The sequence below is a fragment of the Rhincodon typus genome, chromosome 17, assembly GCF_021869965.1.
Source record: "Rhincodon typus isolate 14 chromosome 17, sRhiTyp1.1, whole genome shotgun sequence".
Taxonomy (NCBI): Eukaryota; Metazoa; Chordata; class Chondrichthyes; order Orectolobiformes; family Rhincodontidae; genus Rhincodon; species Rhincodon typus.
This window is the reverse complement of record NC_063348.1, coordinates 27,472,906-27,493,728: the sequence shown is the minus strand read 5'-3', so window position 1 is coordinate 27,493,728 and position 20,823 is coordinate 27,472,906. Positions and strand designations below refer to the sequence as shown.

At 39.0% G+C, this 20,823-nt stretch overlaps 1 protein-coding gene across 1 annotated transcript; it reads left to right on the top strand.

The window, feature by feature from the left end:
* The first annotated feature begins 7,079 nt into the window (after positions 1-7,079).
* Positions 7,080-18,719, top strand: akip1 (A kinase (PRKA) interacting protein 1). Its single transcript, XM_048607386.1, has 5 exons — positions 7,080-7,117; positions 9,033-9,209; positions 13,627-13,707; positions 17,419-17,514; positions 18,241-18,719. The coding sequence occupies exons 2-5, from the start codon at positions 9,045-9,047 to the stop codon at positions 18,382-18,384; spliced, it is 486 nt and encodes a 161-aa protein (XP_048463343.1). The 5' UTR covers positions 7,080-7,117; positions 9,033-9,044; the 3' UTR covers positions 18,385-18,719.
* Positions 18,720-20,823: the final 2,104 nt, after the last annotated feature.

Here is a 20,823-nt window from a genome sequence, read left to right as displayed (position 1 = left end):
CCCAATGGTATCAATGTGGATTTCACAAGTTTCAAAATCTCCCCCCCTCCCGCTACCGCTTCCCAAAACCAGTCCAGCTCGTCCCTGCCTCCCTAACCTGTTCTTCCTCCCACCTATCCCCTCCTCCCACCTCAAGCCGCACCTCCATCTCCTACCGACCAACCTCATCCCGCCCCCTTGACCTGTCCGTCCTCCCTGGACTGACCTATCCCCTTCCTACACTCACCTTTACTGGCTCCATCCCCGCCTCTTCGACCTGTTTGTTTCCTCTCCACCTATCCTCTCCTCTATCCCTCTTCTATCCGCCTCCCACTCTCCCCCTATTTATTTCAAAACCCCCTTCCCCTCCCCCTTTTCTGATGAAGGGTCTAGGCCCGAAACGTCAGCCTGTCTGCTCCTATGATGCTGCTTGGCCTGCTGTGTTCATCCAGCCCTGCACCTTGTTGTCTCGGATTCTCCAGCATCTGCAGTTCCTACTATCTCTGATTCAAAACTCCATTAACTCAGAGCCTTCCCAGCTACCGACTCAATCTGCAAGTTTACCTTAAGTGAAACCTGGACTAGGACTCCCAAGTTCCTTTGCACTTCAGATTTCTGAATTTTCTCCCTATTTAGAAAATAGTCTATGCCTCTATTCTTCCCACCAAAGTGCATGACATCACACTTGCCCCACATTGTATTCCATCTGCCACTTCTTTGCCCACTCTCCTAACCTGTCTAAATCTTTCTGCAGCCTCCCCACCTCCTCAACACTACCTGTCCCTCCACCTATCTTCGTATCATCTGCAAATTTAGCCAGAATGCCCTCAGTTCCTTCATCTAGATCATTATTGCATGAAGTGAAAAGTTGTGGTCCCAACACTGATCCTTGTGGAACACCACTAGTCATTGGCTTCCATCCTGAGAATGACCTTTTTATCCCCACTCTCTGCTTTCTGCCAGACAGCCAATCTTCAATCCATGCTAGTACCTTGTCTCTGACACCATGGGCCCTTGTCTTACTCAGCAGCTTCCTTTGAGGCACCTTGTCAAAGGCCTTCTGGAAGTCCAGATAGATAACAGCCATTGGCTCTCTTTGGTCTAACCTGCTTGTTACCTCCTTAAAGAATTCTAATAGATTTGTCAGGCATGATCTCCCCTTGATGAAACCATGCTGACTTTGCTGAGTTTTACCATGCACTTCCACATGTTCAGAAATCTTATCCTTCACAATAGACTCCAAGTCTTACTACAACTAAGGTCAGGCTAATCGACCTGGAATTTCCCGCCTTAGTCCCTTCTTAAACAGCAGGGATTACATTATAGCAATTTTCAAGTCCTCTGTGATGCTCCCTGACTCCAGTGATTCTTGAAATGTTACCACTAACACTTCCACTATCTCTTCAGCTATCTCCTTCAGAGGACGTAATAGATCTATTCTCTGAATTCTGTGTAGCGATGTCCAATTTGCTATTTCGTTCAGTTGTAATTATAACTTGGAATATTTGAATACAGCTCAGTGCTATTTCACTTATTGAATTATCATCAAGTTGCTCGTATACAGGTAGTTCTCCTATAACTTGACAGTTGCGTTCTTGTGCTACCTTACACTATAGAAAATCACCATTATTGGGAAATCACAACAGAAAGTCGCTATACTGTACAGTAGAAAGTTCATGTTATCTGAACAGTGTCCACTATTCATCCATCGTGTTACAGCCAATTCATGTTAAAGAAACACACATTATAGCAGAAACAACTGTATGTGTATTTTATGTAACAATGTAACATTCTGTAATTGGATTCACAGTATAGGGGGATAGTGTGAAGTAGGGAATTCTAGGCTATCCTCCCAGAGACAATGAAGGATCAGCATCCTGCATGTATTTGGGAGGGGAACATAAAAATTATATTATTGGTGGCACCTTTCTTAATAGTTTTGGTTGCACTAGGGGAAGGTTACTTCACATAATATTGTTGAGTTTTTAAAATAAACAAAGAACTAGTGATGGATGAGGTGCATAATGGGTGTAATGGCAGAAGATCATATAAAGAAACATGATCTGCCATGAATAGTGCCTAGCTTCTTGAGTGCTGTAATGCCAAATCCAGGTAAGTACTGAGTATTCCACTTTATTCCTGACTTAAACCTTGTGGATGGTAGACAGGACAGCAAGTAACCTGTCCTGGTGTTGTAGTCACAGTATTGATATGGCTGAAACTAAAACAGACATTGCTGGAGAAACTCAGCAGGTCCGGCAGCATCTGTGGACAGAAAGCAGAGTTAACATTTCGGATCCAGTGACCTTTCTTCAGACTTCCAGCATCCACAGTTCTTTGTTTTATTGCTAGAGCTGATCCTATTAAAGTTCTGGTTAATGCAATCCTCGGAATGGAGTGATTGTGGATGTTGGACTGTGACTTAAGAGAAGAAGGGTGTGCTTGGCTTATTTTCTTGTGGCCTATTTGTTTGTTGGAGATCATCATTACCTGACACTTACCAGATGTATTACCTGGCATCTACCAGCCCAAGGATGAATAATATCAAAGTTCTTCTGTGCGCTGACAAAGGCTGCTCTAGTATTAGTGGATTTGTGAATGTAGTTAACCTGAGATCATCAGTGAACAGCCACATTCTTGACCTTATGACAGCAGAAAGGTTATTGATAAAACAACTAAAGATGCTTGGGCTGAATTATTTCCTTAAGAACTTCTGTGGTTATGATCTGGGACAATGACAATTGTCTGCCAGCAACCATGACATTGTTCGTATATGTGAGATATGACTACAGCCACCTAGTTTAGTTGACCTCTATTGACCTTAGACTTACGCAGGCCTCTTGGTGTCTGTCTCAGACAAACTAAATGTCAAAGATACTAATTGATCTTTTCTCCAGTATTCAGTTTTTGCACCCTGTGATGATGTATGTAGTTCTGGCTGAACCTGATATGCATGTTGGCAAATAGGTTGAAGATGAGTAGATGCTAGATAAGGCTTTAAGGCAAAGGAACCAGTGGTTAGAAATAAACAAAAATGTGCGGCAATTTTGTTCAAAGAAACAATGACAGCTGTGAAGAAGGATGATGTTCAAGAAGATTATTAAGTAAGGCCACATGCATTAGCTAAGGAAAAAAAAGGAGGCAATTTTACATACATATAATAACAGTATCAATGAGTGTTGTGGACCATCAGCAGCAGTAGAATTGTATTCAACCCTCAATCGGTAACCGCATGGCCTTGCATATTCTTCACTCTACCCTTACAATCAAGCCAGGGGATTAACTCTGGTTCAATGAAGAATGCAGGACGGCATGCCAAGAGCAGCGCTACACATGCCTAAAAATGAGGTGTCAAAATGATGAGGCTACAACATAGGATTACTTGTATGAGAAACAGCAGGTACAACATGAGATACACAGAGCCAAGCTATCACACAATTTACAAATCAGGCCTAACTCCATGGTCCTGCCAAATCCAGCTGTGAATAGTGGTGCACAATTAAACAACTAACAAGAGGAAGAAAATCCACAAAAATGTCATCCTCAGTGATGGGGGGGAACCCTGGATGTCACTGCAAAACCCTGAAGCATTTACATTCATCTTCAGCAATAAGTGCCAAGTGGATGATCAGTCTCAGCCTCCTCCTCAGGTTTCCAACATCACTGATACCAGTCTTCAACCAATTTCATTTAGGCATGGTGACCCTAAACTTACCAATAGTCATCTCTCTCAAGTGAAAGAGCAGTCTATGGACTTCTGAGATAATGCAAACTTCCATTTCTTTCACTCCAAGTGATATCAAGAAATGCTTGAAGGCACTGGAAACTGCTAACTACGTTCCTGCTACTTTTCTCCTGCCGTTGTGCAGACCTCTAAGGTCTGTGTGTGGCAGCAGCTTCCAGAATCAGAAGGCAATGTGTCTGTAAGCTGATCAGTGTGTGTGGACCCTCTGAGCAGCTGCATGGTTGTGCAGCTTATAGAAAACATTAACTGCAAAGGCTGTGGGACCTGATGATATTCTACCAATAGTACTGAATACTTAAGTTCCAGAACTAGCACACCGCTTCCAGGTATCTGGGACACTGATATTGTTATGAATAGAATAGAACCTCTACAGTGTGGAAACAGGCCATTCAGGCCAACAAGTTCACACTAACTCTCCGAAAAGCATTCCACCCAGACCCACCCCATCCCTGTAACCCTGCATATCCCATGGCTAATGTGCCTAACCTATACATTCCTGAACACTATGGGTAATTTCTCATGGCCAATTCACCCACCTTGTACATCTTTAGACCATGGGAGAAAACTGGAGCACCCAGGGGGAAACCACACAGACACGGGGAGAACATACAAACTCCTCATAGATAGTTGCCTCCTCACAGAGGGTGGAAAACCTGGGCCCCTGGCACTGTGAGGCAGCAGTGCTGACCATTGAGCCACCATGCCAAAACCCCTTCAAATATATCAAAGAGATAGCCTAGACCTTAACTTTTTCTTATTTAAAGGTAAGTGTAAGGTTCTGTGTTGCAGATGTAATTCAATTGTTTACACTACTTAGTTTTAAGCAAAATACACTTTATTCTTATCCTATGGTTGAAATACAAACAAAAGAAGGAAGAATTGGAATAACTTAACAGAATAATAGGTTATTTAACTACTAAATTACAGTAACTGTTCCAATATAGTAACATCCCATAAACACACTCTTGGCTAAGGCAAATTTAGTAAAACAGATTGTCTCACATGTAATTCTGGCAGCAGGAAGAGAACCCAAGCTTATAGCTGTAACAAAGAGAAAAATGTAGTAGCTTTGATAACCAGCTTCCAAATGCAGCAACTACTGAAAGCTAAACTAAAAAAAAATCCCAGTTCTGTGGGAGCCTGACTCCACCCATTCATGCTGCATCAATTGTTCCAACTTTAAAATAAAACCAAGGCCTTACAAGCTGTTTACTTTATTAGCTTGGAGGACACAGGTTGGCATCTATGGTCAAATCCTCTTCAAAAATAACCAGGACAAAATATATCTCTTACAGTTATTGTATCATTATAGTATCTTTCCAGAGATATGGCAAATTGCCACTATGTCCTGTCCAGAAAAAGCAGGTCAAAGCTGGCCAGTTACTGCTTTTCAATTTCAAAAATGTACCTTATTCACAAAAAGAACTATACATACATACATAGTTACTAAAGCAGTTCGGTTCTGCACAGTCTTTCTCTCCACCAGCCGAGCAATGTATTGGTGCTTGTTGGAAAGTTCTGGTGATGAGGCATTCTGCCAAATGACTTTGACAGTCTGCTCAGGGAACAACCCAACAGGATCTGCCCTCTCCTTTTCCCACAGGTCACGAGGACACTACATGCTGACCACTTGTGGTCAAAGGTGTTTTTCTTTGCAAATTTCTCCAACTACTTGCAGTCTTCTGAGGCACTGAGGCTAGTCCCATCCTTTCTAACACAAGGGACAGGCAGAACCTCAGTATAATGTGGTACTTAGTGTTTGTGTACCAAGGGTCTACGCATAGCTTGATGCAGCCACACACAAAGGTGGCCATCAGGATGAGGTCTGCATTAGGTATATTCTTCCCCCCTTATCCATGGCCTTTTACATGGTGTCCCTGCAGACACAATCCATCTTCGACCTCTAGATAAAGCTCAACTACCTTTATTTTTATTTTTCTCAATTACTATATAATTTTTTAATATATTTCATTCTTCTACTTGTTGTTGTAACAATGTATTTATTTGCTGAAGGCTATTGTATTTGCCAACAAAGAGAAGTAAAGCACATTGAGATCTCTAGAGCATGTTATGAATTGTTATATAAATGAAAGCTTAAAAGGAATTCCAGATTAACATGACACATTAATGGCATCAAGACCAGGAATCCATAACGTGCAGCTCCAGAAATGCAAGCAGACTATTAAAGACTGTTGTGCAGTTCTAAGCCTCGATTGATTAAACCCATTGAGGCCAATTACATGCTTCATTTTTATTAAACTTCTGTTAACATTGTATTTGTCAGAAAGTACCAATATTTATTTTTTAATATCCTTTAGATTTTTGTCTTGCATTCATCAAGACATACCATGAGAATCCTGATCTAAAGGGGAACAATATTTTTCATACTGTACGAGCACCCCCGTGGATTTCTGAACTAATACATTGAGGAAAGGGAGCTCATTCAACTGATCCATTTTAGAGGTGAATTTGCACACACGGTGGAGTTTATTAAGACAAAAAAAAGGAAAAGTTTAGAAATATGCCAGGGGGTTCTCTACTTCTGTCTACCCTAACCCTACTAAAGAGTTAATATTTTAAGTCCAATATGACTCTTCTTTAGAACTGTGTGGAGTTTTGCTCAGAGCATCGGACTACCTTAAGATGTTGAAGTTCAATTCTAGTTACAGTCCTGTTTCATTATTCTTAGCATTTAACTAATTGCATTAGTTGCTCTTCAGATAGTGCATTCTGATTAACTTTTGAAAAGTGGCTTTTTTAAGGCTGCTTGTTCCATGATCCATAAAATTAGAAGTATTTAGAAACATTTGTAACTACTCAGTAGATAATTTACATCTTAAAGAGGTTAACATTTCAAGTGTAATCCTTCATTGGAACTCGTCCAAATTGATCGTTTCACAGATTTTTCTTAGTGCAGTTGGACACACTCTTGAGGATTCCATCTCACTTCCGGTTGCCTCCTTTTGCCCTGATCCTTACCCAACATTGGTCACTGGACACAATCAACCCAACAGGTCCTTCCTTACCCGATGGGATGAATCTTAACAGTCAAATGAAAGAAAAATCTTAAGTTTAATTACAATATTTATAATAAACAAGTGCTCAACAAAAATAAACACAAGATTTTTTAAACTATGATTTCGTTTGCAGCAACGTGTGTAAGAGATTAATGACTCCAGGACAATCCTATAGAGTTGATAGCCCGAAGTACATATATTGGAAAATGGTGAGAAAGCATCTCGCCTGAATACTACAGCCAGACAAATCCGCACCTGGCAAACTGACTTCTGCTGCGGTTTCGGAGAAGTCTTTTTGATTGACGTGAGGAGGAAGAGGTGGGTCTTTTTGTGACGGAATATCGCTCCAGTTTATAACCAACAGCCCCGACCCTCGGTCAGTCAGAAGGTTAGTGCGTTTTCGGGGGGTATGGTTTGCTCACTTGTGAATAAGAGGCAATTGTTACTTTGAATCGCTCCTATTGAAGAAGCCGCTTAACCCTGCTCCAGGTTTGCACATGTTTACGACTATTTCCTGGGGGAGGAACCAGGGGTTGGTTGATTCTAAAGGAAGAGCTTTTGGTATCGGGCGTCTATAATGTTATTTTAAAAAGGCGGCGAATAAGAAAGTAACAGCGTAGGGGTGTTAGTCAGCTGTTTAATGTGTCATTAATGCAGTCCCAGAGGGTGGGTTTTAATAGCGAAGTTTATTCTATTAAACATGTTAGCATTTTGCTTTCTTTTTCTCAAGCGGAAATCTGGCGCTAGATAGTGCAGTTGGTGAGAGGGCCGGTTGGAGTTCGGACCAGAGTTATATCATACTGTAATATAGCTGCGCTGCCGTTGGCGAGGATAGTTTTGTCGGGTTAAGGTACGTGGAGAAAATGTCAGTTCCAGCAGTCGGAAGTTGAAAGTGTGTTTCATGTTTAAGACGAGCACCCACACTGAAATTTGTTGCGAAAGGCCTGCTTTTAGACCGCGCAATTTTGAAAGTATACTTCACTCCGCCTCAACTGGAGATCACACCACTGCCCGTGCTTCCAGACTTAACCTGCACCGTTTTGCTGCAAGGTAAAGAAACTAAAAACACTCAAAAAAAACATACATGAAAGGGAATGTAAATAATCTGGTACTAATTCAGACAGCTGCTCTGTAGTAAAACCTAACTGTTGAATTGACAATGGTTAACCAGACCGGGGAGGGAGTAGGGCGCCCTAAATAAGATAGATATAGAAAACTCTTGTGAAATGAATGAATGAAGTTTCAAAACAAGCTTGCAAACTGAAGTAGACACCACTAAGTCAGCATAGAGCATGTTGTATTGTTGGCTTATGAAATAAAATGGCAAAAGTGTGGAATAAATTCAAAGAGAAAAGCAAATTGGGTTGTAAACTTACTTTTAAAGAAAAAAAAAACTGATTTATGGAAGATAGAGAAGAAATGTTTTTTTTTTATGTCGCTGTGCATTCAAATAAACAGGCATATAGTGAGCAAGAGGGCTTCGTCTTGGACAGAACTGCATTGAAGTGAGAGCAGATGGACAAATGTAATGGGAATACATTTAAAGAATTTAAAGAATCAGCTGGCAAGCTACAAGAATGAACATCAAGTAATTTAATCACTGAATCCTGAAAATTACAATCATTAAAGTAACAGCACTGGGTCTTGTCTTCACCCAATGCTTTCCCCCTCTATAATTTCCAGCAGGGATTTCAGGAAAAGATCACAAGACATGGGAGCAGAAGTAAGCCATTCAACCCATCAAGTTTGCTGCACCATTCAATGAGATTATGATCTGATAACACCCCAACCCCTCTTTCCTGTCTTTCCCCACAAGCTTTGATTGCATTACTGATTTTAAAAATTCTGATAATTAGTGTAGATTTTGGGCAAGCAATCACTTTATAGCCCACATGGACAGTGAATAGTTTTGATTATAATAAATCAGCTGACATTGCATAAATCCAAACCTTGGGAGCTAACTGTGAGCCATTCACTGGGTGATCTGGCATTTGGAGCTATAAAATGCACCTTTATACTTGTGTCATATTAATTTGCATGTATACTATAATCCAGGTAGAATAAAACTTGCGGTTATACATGAAGCCAAAGTTACAATGAAGACTGATACAGTTTTGGTATTTCATTGAGTAGTATTGATGTAAGACAGTACAATAAAGAAAGATAGAAGATTATCATTTTATAAAAGATGTATAGAATGAATTACCAAAGTTGGGTTAAAAAAGAAGTATTATTTAATGCACTTTTTTGTTGGGCAGAAAATGTTGACTAGCAATTTCATATTTCACCAGAATTGCATTATCATGGAACCTAGCAGCTGCCAGCTTCACAGTGCTTTGAGGCGCTCGTCAGAGCTTGGGCGTGAAGTTCTGAAGCGTGCTCAGAATAGGAGAGTACATTGGTCGCCAGATAATCAGTTATGCAGTGGCGAAAGAGAATCAGCAGAATCTTCAGTTCAGAAAGATGAGGTAAAAGTGCAAGTTGAAGCATGCCATGTAACAAAGTCTTCAGTGCCAAGTTGTGAGATATTAACACATGAAGAAGTATGTGAAGTAACATTTCCAACAGGGAAGGCTGAAATTAAAGCACAGGAGAAAATATGTGAAGTGCCATCTTCAACAGCAAGTGATGAGATGAAAGTCCAAGATAAGATATTTGCAGAAACATTATGTTCCACTGCAGGAGATGAAAAGTTAACACAAAATACAGTAGGCAGGACTTCAGCACCTTCAACATCAAGAGATCACATGGCACAAAATAGAACATCTTACATAGGTCCTTCAGTAGTGCATGATGAGGTGATAGGACAAGATAATGTGTTTAGAACAACAGAACCTTCAACAGCAAAGAATGAAGTGATAACGTGGAATGGACTATGTGGATCCACAGCACATTCAGTGAGAAAAAAGGTTGTGGCAAATTCAATTTGTTTTGTTTCCTAGAGATGATTCAAAGTAGTAATGATTTGTGTTCGCGAAAGACCTATTGTGTTAATACAAATTGGTAAATATTTGGATTAATATAACAGCAAAACTATCAAAAGTAACACTTTTAAAAGTTAACAGTAAAATACCAACAACATGGGAGTGAGTCACTTGGTCCAAAATGGTTAATGAATATATTTTAGGTGAACAGTAGTCCCAATTCCTTATAGTCATAAAGTCATATGGCACGGAAACAGACCCTTTGGTCCAACCAGTCCATGCCAAACATAATTCCAATCTAAACTAGTTCCACCTAACACCACCTGGCCCATGTCCCTCCAAACATTTCTTGTTTGTGTACTTACCTACAACAAAAACAGAAGTTGCTGGAAAAGCTCTGCAGGTCTGGCAGCATCTGTGAAGGAAAAATCAGAGTTAACGTTTTGGATCCGCTGACCCTTCCTCAGATTGTGTATTTATCTAACTGTCTTTTACACATTGTAACTGTGCTTGCATCCACCACTTTCTCAGGAAGTTCATTCCACACAAACAACCCACTGTGTAAAACATTGTTCTTCATGTCTTTTAAATCTCTCTCTCTCTCCTTAAAAATGTGCCCTGTGCAAAACTTAATATCCATTACTGTCTTTCAGTCATCTAGCTATTAAAAGTTGGTATGTTGTCTTCAATCCTTTAATTCCTTTTGTGCATTCAATATCCTCTCACCTCTCTTGAAAATGCAAGTTATCTGCTCTCTTCTGTCCTACATATCTCCTGTGTAAACTTTGTGTATGTCTGCTTCTTCTTGACAGCTGAATCATTAGAAATGGTTGGTCTGTATATATTTTAATCCCACCCACAATGGATTGTGAGCTGACTGCAAAATAAGCAGTTAGGTTAAAGTTAATTGTTGAGACTGGCACAAGATGAGAAGTAAGTTCTAAAATGATTTGATTTGGGAAAACTTCATACAAACAGGAGAAGTTGAAGGTCATTCAGCCCTTTGAGCCTACTCTGCCATTCGATAAGACCATAGGAAATAAAAACAGGAGTAGGCCATTCAATCCCTTAAGCCTGTTCCACTGTTCAATAGGATCATGATGAACTTTGTATGAGGTTTGAGAGTCTTTAGAACTCCTGGTCACAGAGAGCTGTGAGGACAGAGTTCTTGTTCTTAAGGCAGCGGTAGATAAATTCTTGAGCAGTACGGCAGTTAAGGGAAAAGGGCAGGAAAATGGTTACGAGTTGTGCTGGATCGACCATGATCCTACTGAATGGCCTCTCAAGCCTGCTGTGCCAAACAGCCTACTCCTGTTCCTAGTTCTTATGGTGTTATGGTCTTACTTCCTAGGGGATCTTTCTTTTGGATTAATTAAACCTGTTTCATTAATGATTACCAGATCCAGGATAATCTGCTCCCTGATTGTCTCCATAATGTATTGCTCTCAGAAACCTATTTCTAACGCACTTGATGAATTTGTTGTCGTGGCAAACCTTTTCCAACATGATTTAATCAACATAAAGATTAAAGTCACCCATAACTATTTCTCTATTCTTTTAACATGCTCCTTTAATTTATTGCATTATACCCTTTCCTACAGTTTGGCTTTTGTTTGGGGGTCTGTACACTACTCCTAAGAATGTTGTCTTTCCCTTGCTGTTATTTACCTCCACTCAAAGAGACTTTATGTCATCTGAGCCAAGATCATCTCTCAATTGTTCTCATTTCATCTCTTAACAGTGCTATTCCACAATCTTTACCTTCACTTCTGATTCCCACTTCCATTATCGATCTGGTTGTAATCTCATCTGCACTTCACCAACCCCTGATGATCTTCTATGCTCTTGCTTAATAAGAATTTGACTTCGTCTGCCTTAAAAATATTCAAGGCCCCTCTCCTATCATCTTGTTAGCAAGAGTTCCAAAGAGACACAACGCTTTGAGAGGGGGAGAAAAATTCACCTCGTCTCTTTTTAAATGGGCCACCCCTGAATTTTAAACAATGGCTCCTAGTTCTTCACTCTCCAATAAGAGGAAACATCCTGTCCTTATCTACTCTGACAAGACTCTTAGGATCTTGTATATTTCTGTCATGTCATGCCTCACTGTTGTAAACTCCAGCAGATATAAGCCTAGCCTGTCCACCCTTTCCTCAGAAGATAATGAAATAATTGGAGGTAACTTTCTCTGATGTTTCCAACACGGTTACATGCATCCTTAAATATGTTGACCAGTAGTGTGCTCAGTAGTCCTGACACAATCCCACCAGTGTCCTGATTAAGTGAAGCATAACCTCTTTTCTTTTGTACTTGCTTCCCTTCACAATAAACAATAACACTTTATTAGCTTCCCTAATTGTTTATACCTGCATTCTTTTGTAATTCATTCACTAGGACACCCAGATGTCTCTATCTGAGTTTTACAATCGCTTAGATTCATTTTTTTTATTCTTCCTACCAAAATGGACAATTTCACATTTTCCTACGTTATACCATTTTCAGAATCTTTGCCCATTCGCTTAAGATATTGTATGTCCCTCTGTAGTGTCTTTGTCCTCTTCACAGTGTATATTCCTAACTATTTTTGTCATCAACAAATTTGGAAATTATACTTTCAGTTCCTACATTCAAGACGTTTATATATGACTGTCTGTCAAAACCTTGGAGCATGCACCTTTACACCGTAATCACGAAATTAATTTTAAATCAAGAATGTTAAAAACCTAACATACTCAAACGTAAAACAAAATTAAATAGATAAACTTTTAAACAAAGTAGATTTTTATTTAATTCTTTAAAGTTAGCTTTATATTGTACATGAGCAAACTTTTCCAAAAAAAAGTGAGCATGCGCAATCAGAATATATCATGATAGCGTGGGTGTCAGGAGACACTTAGTTTATATAAGTTATGAATATTTGAGATCCCACGCTGACCCCTGTGGCACACCATTCATTACATTGTTGCCAACTTGAGAGAGACGTATTTATGCTTGCTCTTTAATTCCTGCTAGCCAACCAATCTTCTGTTCATGCCAGAATGCTACCTCCGACACTGCAGCTTTTAATTTCTGCAGTAACCTTTGACATGGCACTTTATCAAATGAGTTCTGGAAATTAAAGTACAATACATCATTTGTCCTTGTATAACTTATACTATTGTTATTTATGTTATTACGCCTTGTATTCTCTTTATCCACAGCACATTAGTTGCTCAGTGATGCCAATAAATTGATTAAACATGGTTTCCTTTTCACAAAGGAAATGTTGACTCTTCTGAGTTATATTGGACTTATCTAAATGCCCTGTTTTAACTTAGTTACAGCTTCTTATATCTTTTTCAATGTTGGAAGTTAACATAACTGGCCTGTAGTGTTTTTTTATTTGCTTTCTGTATCTCTTTCTTTTACTCATTAAATTCCATGTGATACTTTTTTCTTTGTCCATTCTATCATATATCAGTATCCTTTGGTATCTTTGGTTCTCTGAATTACTCATTATGACTCCTGTCTTACTGTCATTTTATTCTTAATTTTCTCTCCTACCAGTTACAGCACCACTTACTTAGCAGTGATGGCAAGTTCAAAAATGTATTGTCTCTTATTACTGTTAGGCAGTAAGTGTATGCTTATAACCATGTCAGCATCACGGTAGACTGACTTGTGGCATCTAAAAACCCAATGTTGTTCTGATTATAGAAACAAAGTGCTGGAGAAATTGAACATGTCTGGTAGAATCTGTGGGGAGAGAAACAGTTAATATTTAAAGTTCACTTTGACACTTCAGAACTGTTTGAGTCATATTGAAATAATAACTTTGTTTCTCTCTCTGTAGATGCTGCCAGGCCTGCAACACCACTTTTTTTTTTTTTTTTTTTTATTTATTTCAGATTTCCAGTATCTGCATATTTTACTATTTTTTGTTTCACTTTTACTTGAGTGATTATGATTTTGTCTCTTTCAGGCTAAACCAGAGTGGGCTGACATTGATGAAGCTTTTGCTTCAGTTCTACAATGTTTGGCTCATGCTAGCAGGCAGTGTAAGGTAAGAAATGCAGATATTATAATCTGTACAAGTGTTTTTGTCACAAATTACCAAATACTTTTTTTTAGGATGTCAGCAAAATGAATTCAATATTGCAGGCTATACTGACTGAGCATAATCTCCATTTGAGAGGGTTACTATTATTCATCAGATGTAAAACCAACGTGTCTGTTTAATGTCACTACAAGATTCTGTGCGAGTGTTTTGTTCCAGAAGGGCAGGTGGTGGTACAGAAAACTGATACCCAATCTTTACAAACTTTTTATGAGATTTATTTACTAACATGCTTTACTAACATGCTTTACAAACATGCACCTCAAAACCAACCATCAAAATTTTAATGTGCTTTTTACAAGTGAAACCCTAGATATTGCCCACCATCTGAACACAATTGAATACCCCAATTATGCAATTAACACCAAGGTCCCACCATTTTTAAAATATCAGATTACAAGATTATAATGGGAAGAAATGTAGTTAAACAGTTGGCAAAAAATTGTACACCTTGGCAGTCTAACAGTTCGTGAAGGCAGGACGTTTTAAAGAATAAACAAAAAAGGACTTGTAACTACTTTAAGTTTTAAAAAAAAAAAACAAAAGTTGGAGTTTGACACAATCGCCATCCCTTGTATTTATTGAGGACAAGTTGTGGAAAATAAGAAGAATTTATGGAATTAAGTATAGTTAAATTGATTGAAATGAGTGTTAGGAATGTATCCAGGATACAAAAAAGTCAAGAACTTTTATATAATACGAGCTTGGTCATGATGACAGTTATTGTTTGTACGGAGATCCAAGATAGATAAGTGCAGTGCTTTGGGTGTATAGCACTGGAGACTGTGGTACATGGAACAAGAAACTGAGAAAGAATCAAGAATTACTAGACAAATGTCAAGAATGACTTGTCCATCCTTCAACCCTTTTCTGACAACATTCTGAGATTAAGCTGGTCCCTTCACGAGCTTAGTATCAGATTTGATCCTGTGGTGAGCTGCCAACCATATTAACATGCCATTACTAAGCACTGTTTCCACATAATGAACATTGCCCAATTTCACATTACCTTGACTCATCTGCTGGTGAACCCCTCCTTCATTTCTTTGTTACTTCTAGTTTATACATTAACACATTTCTGACTAGTCTCCCACACTCTACCCTCCTTAAACCTGAGGTAATCTAAAACTATACTGTCCATGTCTTATCTTGCAAAAGGTTCTTTCCCTATTGCCCCTGTATTTTGTGACCTAAATTGGCTACCTGTAAAACAATACCTTGATTCTAAGTTTCTGATCCTACTGTGGCCCCAATCTTCTCGCCTCTTTAATCTCCTACATTTCTCAGTCCCACTGTTATTTTAAATGTTAGTCGCCATTGCTGGTGATGGTTGTAGTCTGGGCCTGAGCAGGTTTTAAATGTTGACCTGCACTGTTTCTGCAAGGATAGTCTTCAAGTCTGCCTTTTGGGTAGGTGCTCTAAGTCGAGTGCTGATTGGGTCCTGATGTAAATTTAAAGTTAATAATTACTGTTGAAAGATCATTTGCATCAGGAGTTGCTCAACTATCTCTTGTTTTCTCAGCAATTCAGATAATCTAAAGTCAAAAAGAGTTTCTTTTTCACACTATATTATTTAAATGATATTCAGCTGGGTTTTTTTTTGATGCTTTAAACAAACAGTGGTATCACCTTGGGGTACGCTATTTTGGGTCACTAATGTAGCTGATGCTGGGAAGATGGTTGTTGTTTTGAGGCCAGTCATCTCATACCAGGGCATCACTGCAGAAGTTCTCGAGGGTTAAGTCCTAGCTATATTACATTCTGTAAATATTACAGTATCCCTTATTTTGTTGTGGTTGTACCTATACCACATGTATTGCAGCATTTCAAGAAGGTGGCTCATCATCAGCAATTCAAGATCAGTTGGCCTTGGCAACAATACTGGCCTTGCTATTGACCCCCACACACAGTGAAAGGAGTAAAATTTTCTTGAGTATCATGTGATCAACATGTGACTGTATTAAGGGGAGACGCTGGCCTAGTGGTATTATCACTAGTCTATTAATGTTCTGGGGATCTGGAATTAAGAACGTAACGATGACCATGAATTCATAGTCACTTTTGGGGAAGAAAACCCATCTGGTTCATTAAATATCCTTCTTATGAAGGAAACTGCTGCCCTTACCTGGTCTGGCCTACACATGACTCCAGATCCACAGCAATACGGCTGACTCTGATGCACAGAGAGATCAGGGTGTTCAGGTCCATTGTACCCTGAAGGTGGCAACGCAGGTCGATAGTGGTCAAGAAGGCATACGGCATGCTTTCATTCATCTGACGGGGTATTGAGTACAAGAGTTGCCAAGTCATGTTACAGTTGTATAGGACTTTGGTTCAACCACATTTGGAATACTGCGTACAGTTCTAGTCGCCACATTACCAAAAGGATGTGGATGCTTTGGAGAGGGTGCAGAGGAGGTTCACCAGGATGTTGCCTGGTATGGAGGGCGCTAGCTATGAAGAGAGGTTGAATAGATTAGGATTATTTACGTTAGAAAGACAGAGGTTGAGGGGGGGACCTGATCGAGGTCTACAAAATCATGAGAGGTATAGACAGGGTGGAGAGCAAGAAGCTTTTTCCCCAGAGTGGGGGACTCAATTACTAGGGGTCATGATTTCAAGGTGAGAGGGGAAAAGTTTAAGGGAGATATGCGTGGAAAGTTCTTTACGCAGAGGGTGGTGGGTGCCTGGAACGAGTTGCTAGCGCAGGTGGTAGAGGCAGGCACAATAGCGTCATTTAAGATGTATCTAGACAGATACGTGAATGGGCAGGGAGCAGAGGGATACAGATCCTTGGAAAATGGGCAACAGGTTTAGATAGAGAATCTGGATCGGCGCAGGCTTGGAGGGCCGAAGGGCCTGTTCCTGAGCTGTAATTTTCGTTGCTCTTTGTTCTTAACTGCCTTTTGGGCATTTAGGAATTGGCAATAAATGCTGGCCTGGTCAAAATGGCGCCTACATCCTATGGAAAAATATCCAAAAAAACAGGCTGAGGCTAAAAACTGACTTTTGATTTTACTTTATTTCTTTCTACAAACTTAAGTATACTCCCTTACTGGTGAGAAGGTGTATTGCAGTTCTTAGACCAGTTATACAATGTATTTTGCACACAATTAATTCATTTTACATTAGCCATAGTTGTTATTTGGAAATCAAGTTGGTCAGATCTGATATTGACAAGTACCGCAAGCCCAACTTGGCCAATTTTGTATTATATTTATGTCAGAGGTGAAATTCTCTTTTGAATTGATTACTTAACAACACTTCTAATATGAACAAAAGATTTGCTGCTATGTAGCTGTCTTCAGTAGTAATGTCATTTAACCAGCATTTTGGTAGACGCGAGATGAATTCAATAAAAACTCTCAAAGCTTTGACTGGTCAGTGACAAAAATCTTCAGTAAAACACAGCTCTGCTAACTTTTTAATACTTGCTTATATAACCTGAAACTGGTGTCTTGAGTATAACAGTGCAGTGAAATAACATTGAACTACTGGCAGAAAATACATGGTGTACAATCCCAATAGGGAATGTTTTGCAACTTGATGTATCACTCAAACTGTGGTGAAATAGCTCATTTCAAGGGATAAAGGTATGAATGAAGTCTGAGTATGATTTAACATTTTGTAATCATAACACTGGCTTTTATCTTGTAGCACTACTATAAGGATGTACCACTGAATGAAAGAGACAAATTGGAAGAAAACCATATTCGTCGATATCACATGGGACCATCAATCACCAAAGCTCCTGTGAGTGATAGGTCTTGATGTAGAATGGACAAGGGAACTTGTGATAGGGGCAGTCTAAGGAAATTCATAATTAATCATTTTGTAATCTTAGCTGGTGGTAAAAAGATGTAATACTGATTGGAGGGGGGGAGACCTAATATTTTAAAAAGTGCTTAGGTCCAAAGTGAATCTCTCCCTTGGTGCCTTTTGCTACCAGTGATTCTCTGGTAGTTTGTTCTTTAAGTGAGTCATTAACTTGATGTCACTGTACCTATGCACAAATAGTTTGAGAGCTGGCATTAGCAAAAGGAAGCTTCTAATTCTTGACACTGTTTTGATGGCATGACCACTTTCTTTACATACACTCTCGGACTTTGCAGCAACTTCTGGAACCAGAAGTCAATACATCTGCACATCACTCTGTATGCACAGACCCTCTGAGCAGCAGGAGCTTTGTTTTTGATCAGTGTCTGGAGTCTCTGTTGCACAAAATGACCTATAACTTTTTGAGATTCTCGCTGCATGTTGATGTTGCCTTGAGACAGCTGTGCCAACTGCATTCAGGAAATTCAATGCTACAAATGGCTAATAGGTAGTCCTTACACAGCAGCTGATTTGTCAAATGTGAATTAGCATGAGCAATGAGGCTGACAGTTGCTATATTAGATGTTTTTTTTAAAACAATACAAACTAATGTGGTAATATGATTTGCTGTTGCTAACATTTCCCTTTTTTTTAAATGAATAGGTTCGATGCAGTGACAAAGTTCATATTCAAGTGGCACCAGGTTCTTACGCAGTGACAGCAAAATCCAAAATTTCAGAGAGACAGCAGACTCATGTCATACATTTGGGTCCAGATCAGACAATCAATCTTGCCTTTAATGTTTGAAGTATGTGCAATAAAACGTTGGATGGCTTGTGGCAATAACCAATGGCCCTGCATTTATTTTCATTAAGGGGTGTTTGGAATTTTGAATATCTATGCAATGGTCATCTTTTACAATTAAAATATTTTGTCCGAGCACTTGAAGACTGAGTGAAGCAACTCATTTTGAAGTGATGTTGCTTAATTCATTTGAATGTAATAGTTTTAAAACTGAACATATTTGAATTATATAATGTATTTTATATAATGGTCTTCATATGTGACAACTTTCGAGTTTTAATATAGCTGTTGTACTTTTAAAAAGCGAAGTGATTAATTTTCAATAAACTTGACCAATATTTTGTTTTTGTGAAAATAGTTACTATGTGACAGATGGATTGAATGTGCTCTTCTTAATGCCACAATCTGTGTATTTTGTATGGGAAAAGATGTTTATTTTCCTGCTCTTCGAATGTGTATTCCAATTTAAATATCAGCAGCAAGCTTTCATGAATTTTAAATTAAAGTTATTTATTCTCATATTATACCTAGAATTAATTCAGCCTCGTCCACTTAGTCACATAAGCACACAGGTTGGATGCAAATAAAGATATTATACTTTACAGCATACAGTTAATTTAGTCTCTGATTTACGATGAGTACTTTCCTACGAAATAGCTTAAGGTTTCTTGGAGAGAATCAATAATTTTAGTTGAAATGAAGGGTTCACAGCAGGTTGTGAAGTTCCTTGTAGTCAAATATCCAGGAGGTTGTTTCAAAATTCAGCTAAGAACCATGGACAGGTTAAGTACTTTGGCTGCTTGATGACTCGCAGCTAGTTTGAATCTAGTTGACAGGCCCATCAGCCAGTCTGAGAACAGCTCCTAGTTGATCTTGTAAACAAAGAAAACATTGCTGACTCACCATGTAGCTTTTTACAAGTTCAAGGTATTTTTCAAAATAAGGTGGTGTGTCATTCTGATTCCATATCTTGCATTGTAGGTTAACATGTCCGAGGCCTATCACCTCTATTTTTGGGTAGGAAAGCCTGTTGTGATACAATGGAATGGTGATAGTGGCTGCTGAATTTTGATATTCCCTTTTGTCTAGTGAGAAACATGGAGACAGGTAATTGTGTTGCAAGTTTATAATATGCTGTTGTTTGGGACCTTGGACTAAGAGGTTTATAAAATCATGAGGGGCAAAAATAAGGTGAATAGCAAAGGTCTTTTACCTATGGTTAGGAAATTCAAAACTAGAGGGCATAATTTTAAGGTGAGAAGAGAAAGATTTAAAAGGGCCCTGAGGAGCAACTTTTTCACACGGTGTTTCGTATGTGGAATGAACTGCCAGAGGAAGTGGTGGATGCAGGTAGTTACAACATTTAAAAGGCCTTTGAATAAGAAAGGTTTAGAGGGATATGGGATTAGTTTAGTTTGGGAAACTTGGTCAGTATAGATGAGTTGGATCAAAGGGTCTGTTTCTGTGCTGTATGAATGAATGGCTCTAAAGTAAATTGTAAATGGGATTTTGATTTTTTTCAGTGCTGTGAAAATCTGTCCTTTTTTTTTAAGAAAAGGATCCGAGGTCATTTTGGAACATTGAGCTTAAGATAGTCTTTCTTTGAAGTCATACTAAAGTCAAATGACACAACAAGCTACTTGATAACTGTTGGTTATTGTTGAATTGAGGCTTTTACGACCAGAAAAGGGGAGGCCACAATCAGGCTGGTTTCAGAAGAGTAGTGTCAGCCTAGCAGAAGGCAGTGTAGCTTTGGCTATTTTCAGGCCATCAGAACTGGAAAGAAGTGTTAAGCTGTTTGTCCTTGGCTTTTCTCAGGGTTCAGGTGAGGAAAAGCCAGTGAGTTGGCAAGAGAGAATCACAGCTGGTGAATGGCAAAAAGAAATGCTTATGAATTCATCAGTTGTGTAAGCAATTTTAAAAGAAAGTTACAAACGATGCTTCACTGGGATTGAGCGTCTATAAAAGATACTGCTGGTAAAACAATCTTGTTTATCATGAGTCCTTTCCAAATTCTTTCTTCGAAACATGTGAAATAGGAGCAGGAAGGGACAATGTGGCCTGCTCTGACATTCAGCAAGATCATGAGAGAGATTCAGTCTCTATACTATATTTGTGCTTTCTTCCCAAAACTCTTGATGCCTTTAAAATCTAAACTCGCTCTTTTTCTTGAATATATTCTGTGATTTGGCCTCCACAGCCTTCTGTGGTAGGGAATTCTGCAGGTTCATTATCTTTTAAATGAAAAATTTGTTTTTCTAAAAATCTGTCTTAAATGGTCCACCTTGTATCCTGAGACACTGTCCCTTGGTTCTAGACTCCACAACCAGGGAAACATCCTCCTTGCATTTAGTCTGTTCAGCCCTTTTCTTATACTATTTGTTTCCTTTTTCAAAAGTACATTAGCAGCCTGTTGTGAAAATGAACAGTGATCACTATTGT

Coding starts and splice junctions, on each gene's coding strand:
- akip1 (XM_048607386.1), top strand. CDS start 9,045: ATGGAACCTAGCAGCTGCCAGCTTCACAGTGCTTTGAGGCGCTCGTCA. Junction 9,210..13,626: donor CTTCAGTTCAGAAAGATGAG/GTAAAAGTGCAA, acceptor TGTCTCTTTCAG/GCTAAACCAGAGTGGGCTGA. Junction 17,515..18,240: donor CATCAATCACCAAAGCTCCT/GTGAGTGATAGG, acceptor TTAAATGAATAG/GTTCGATGCAGTGACAAAGT.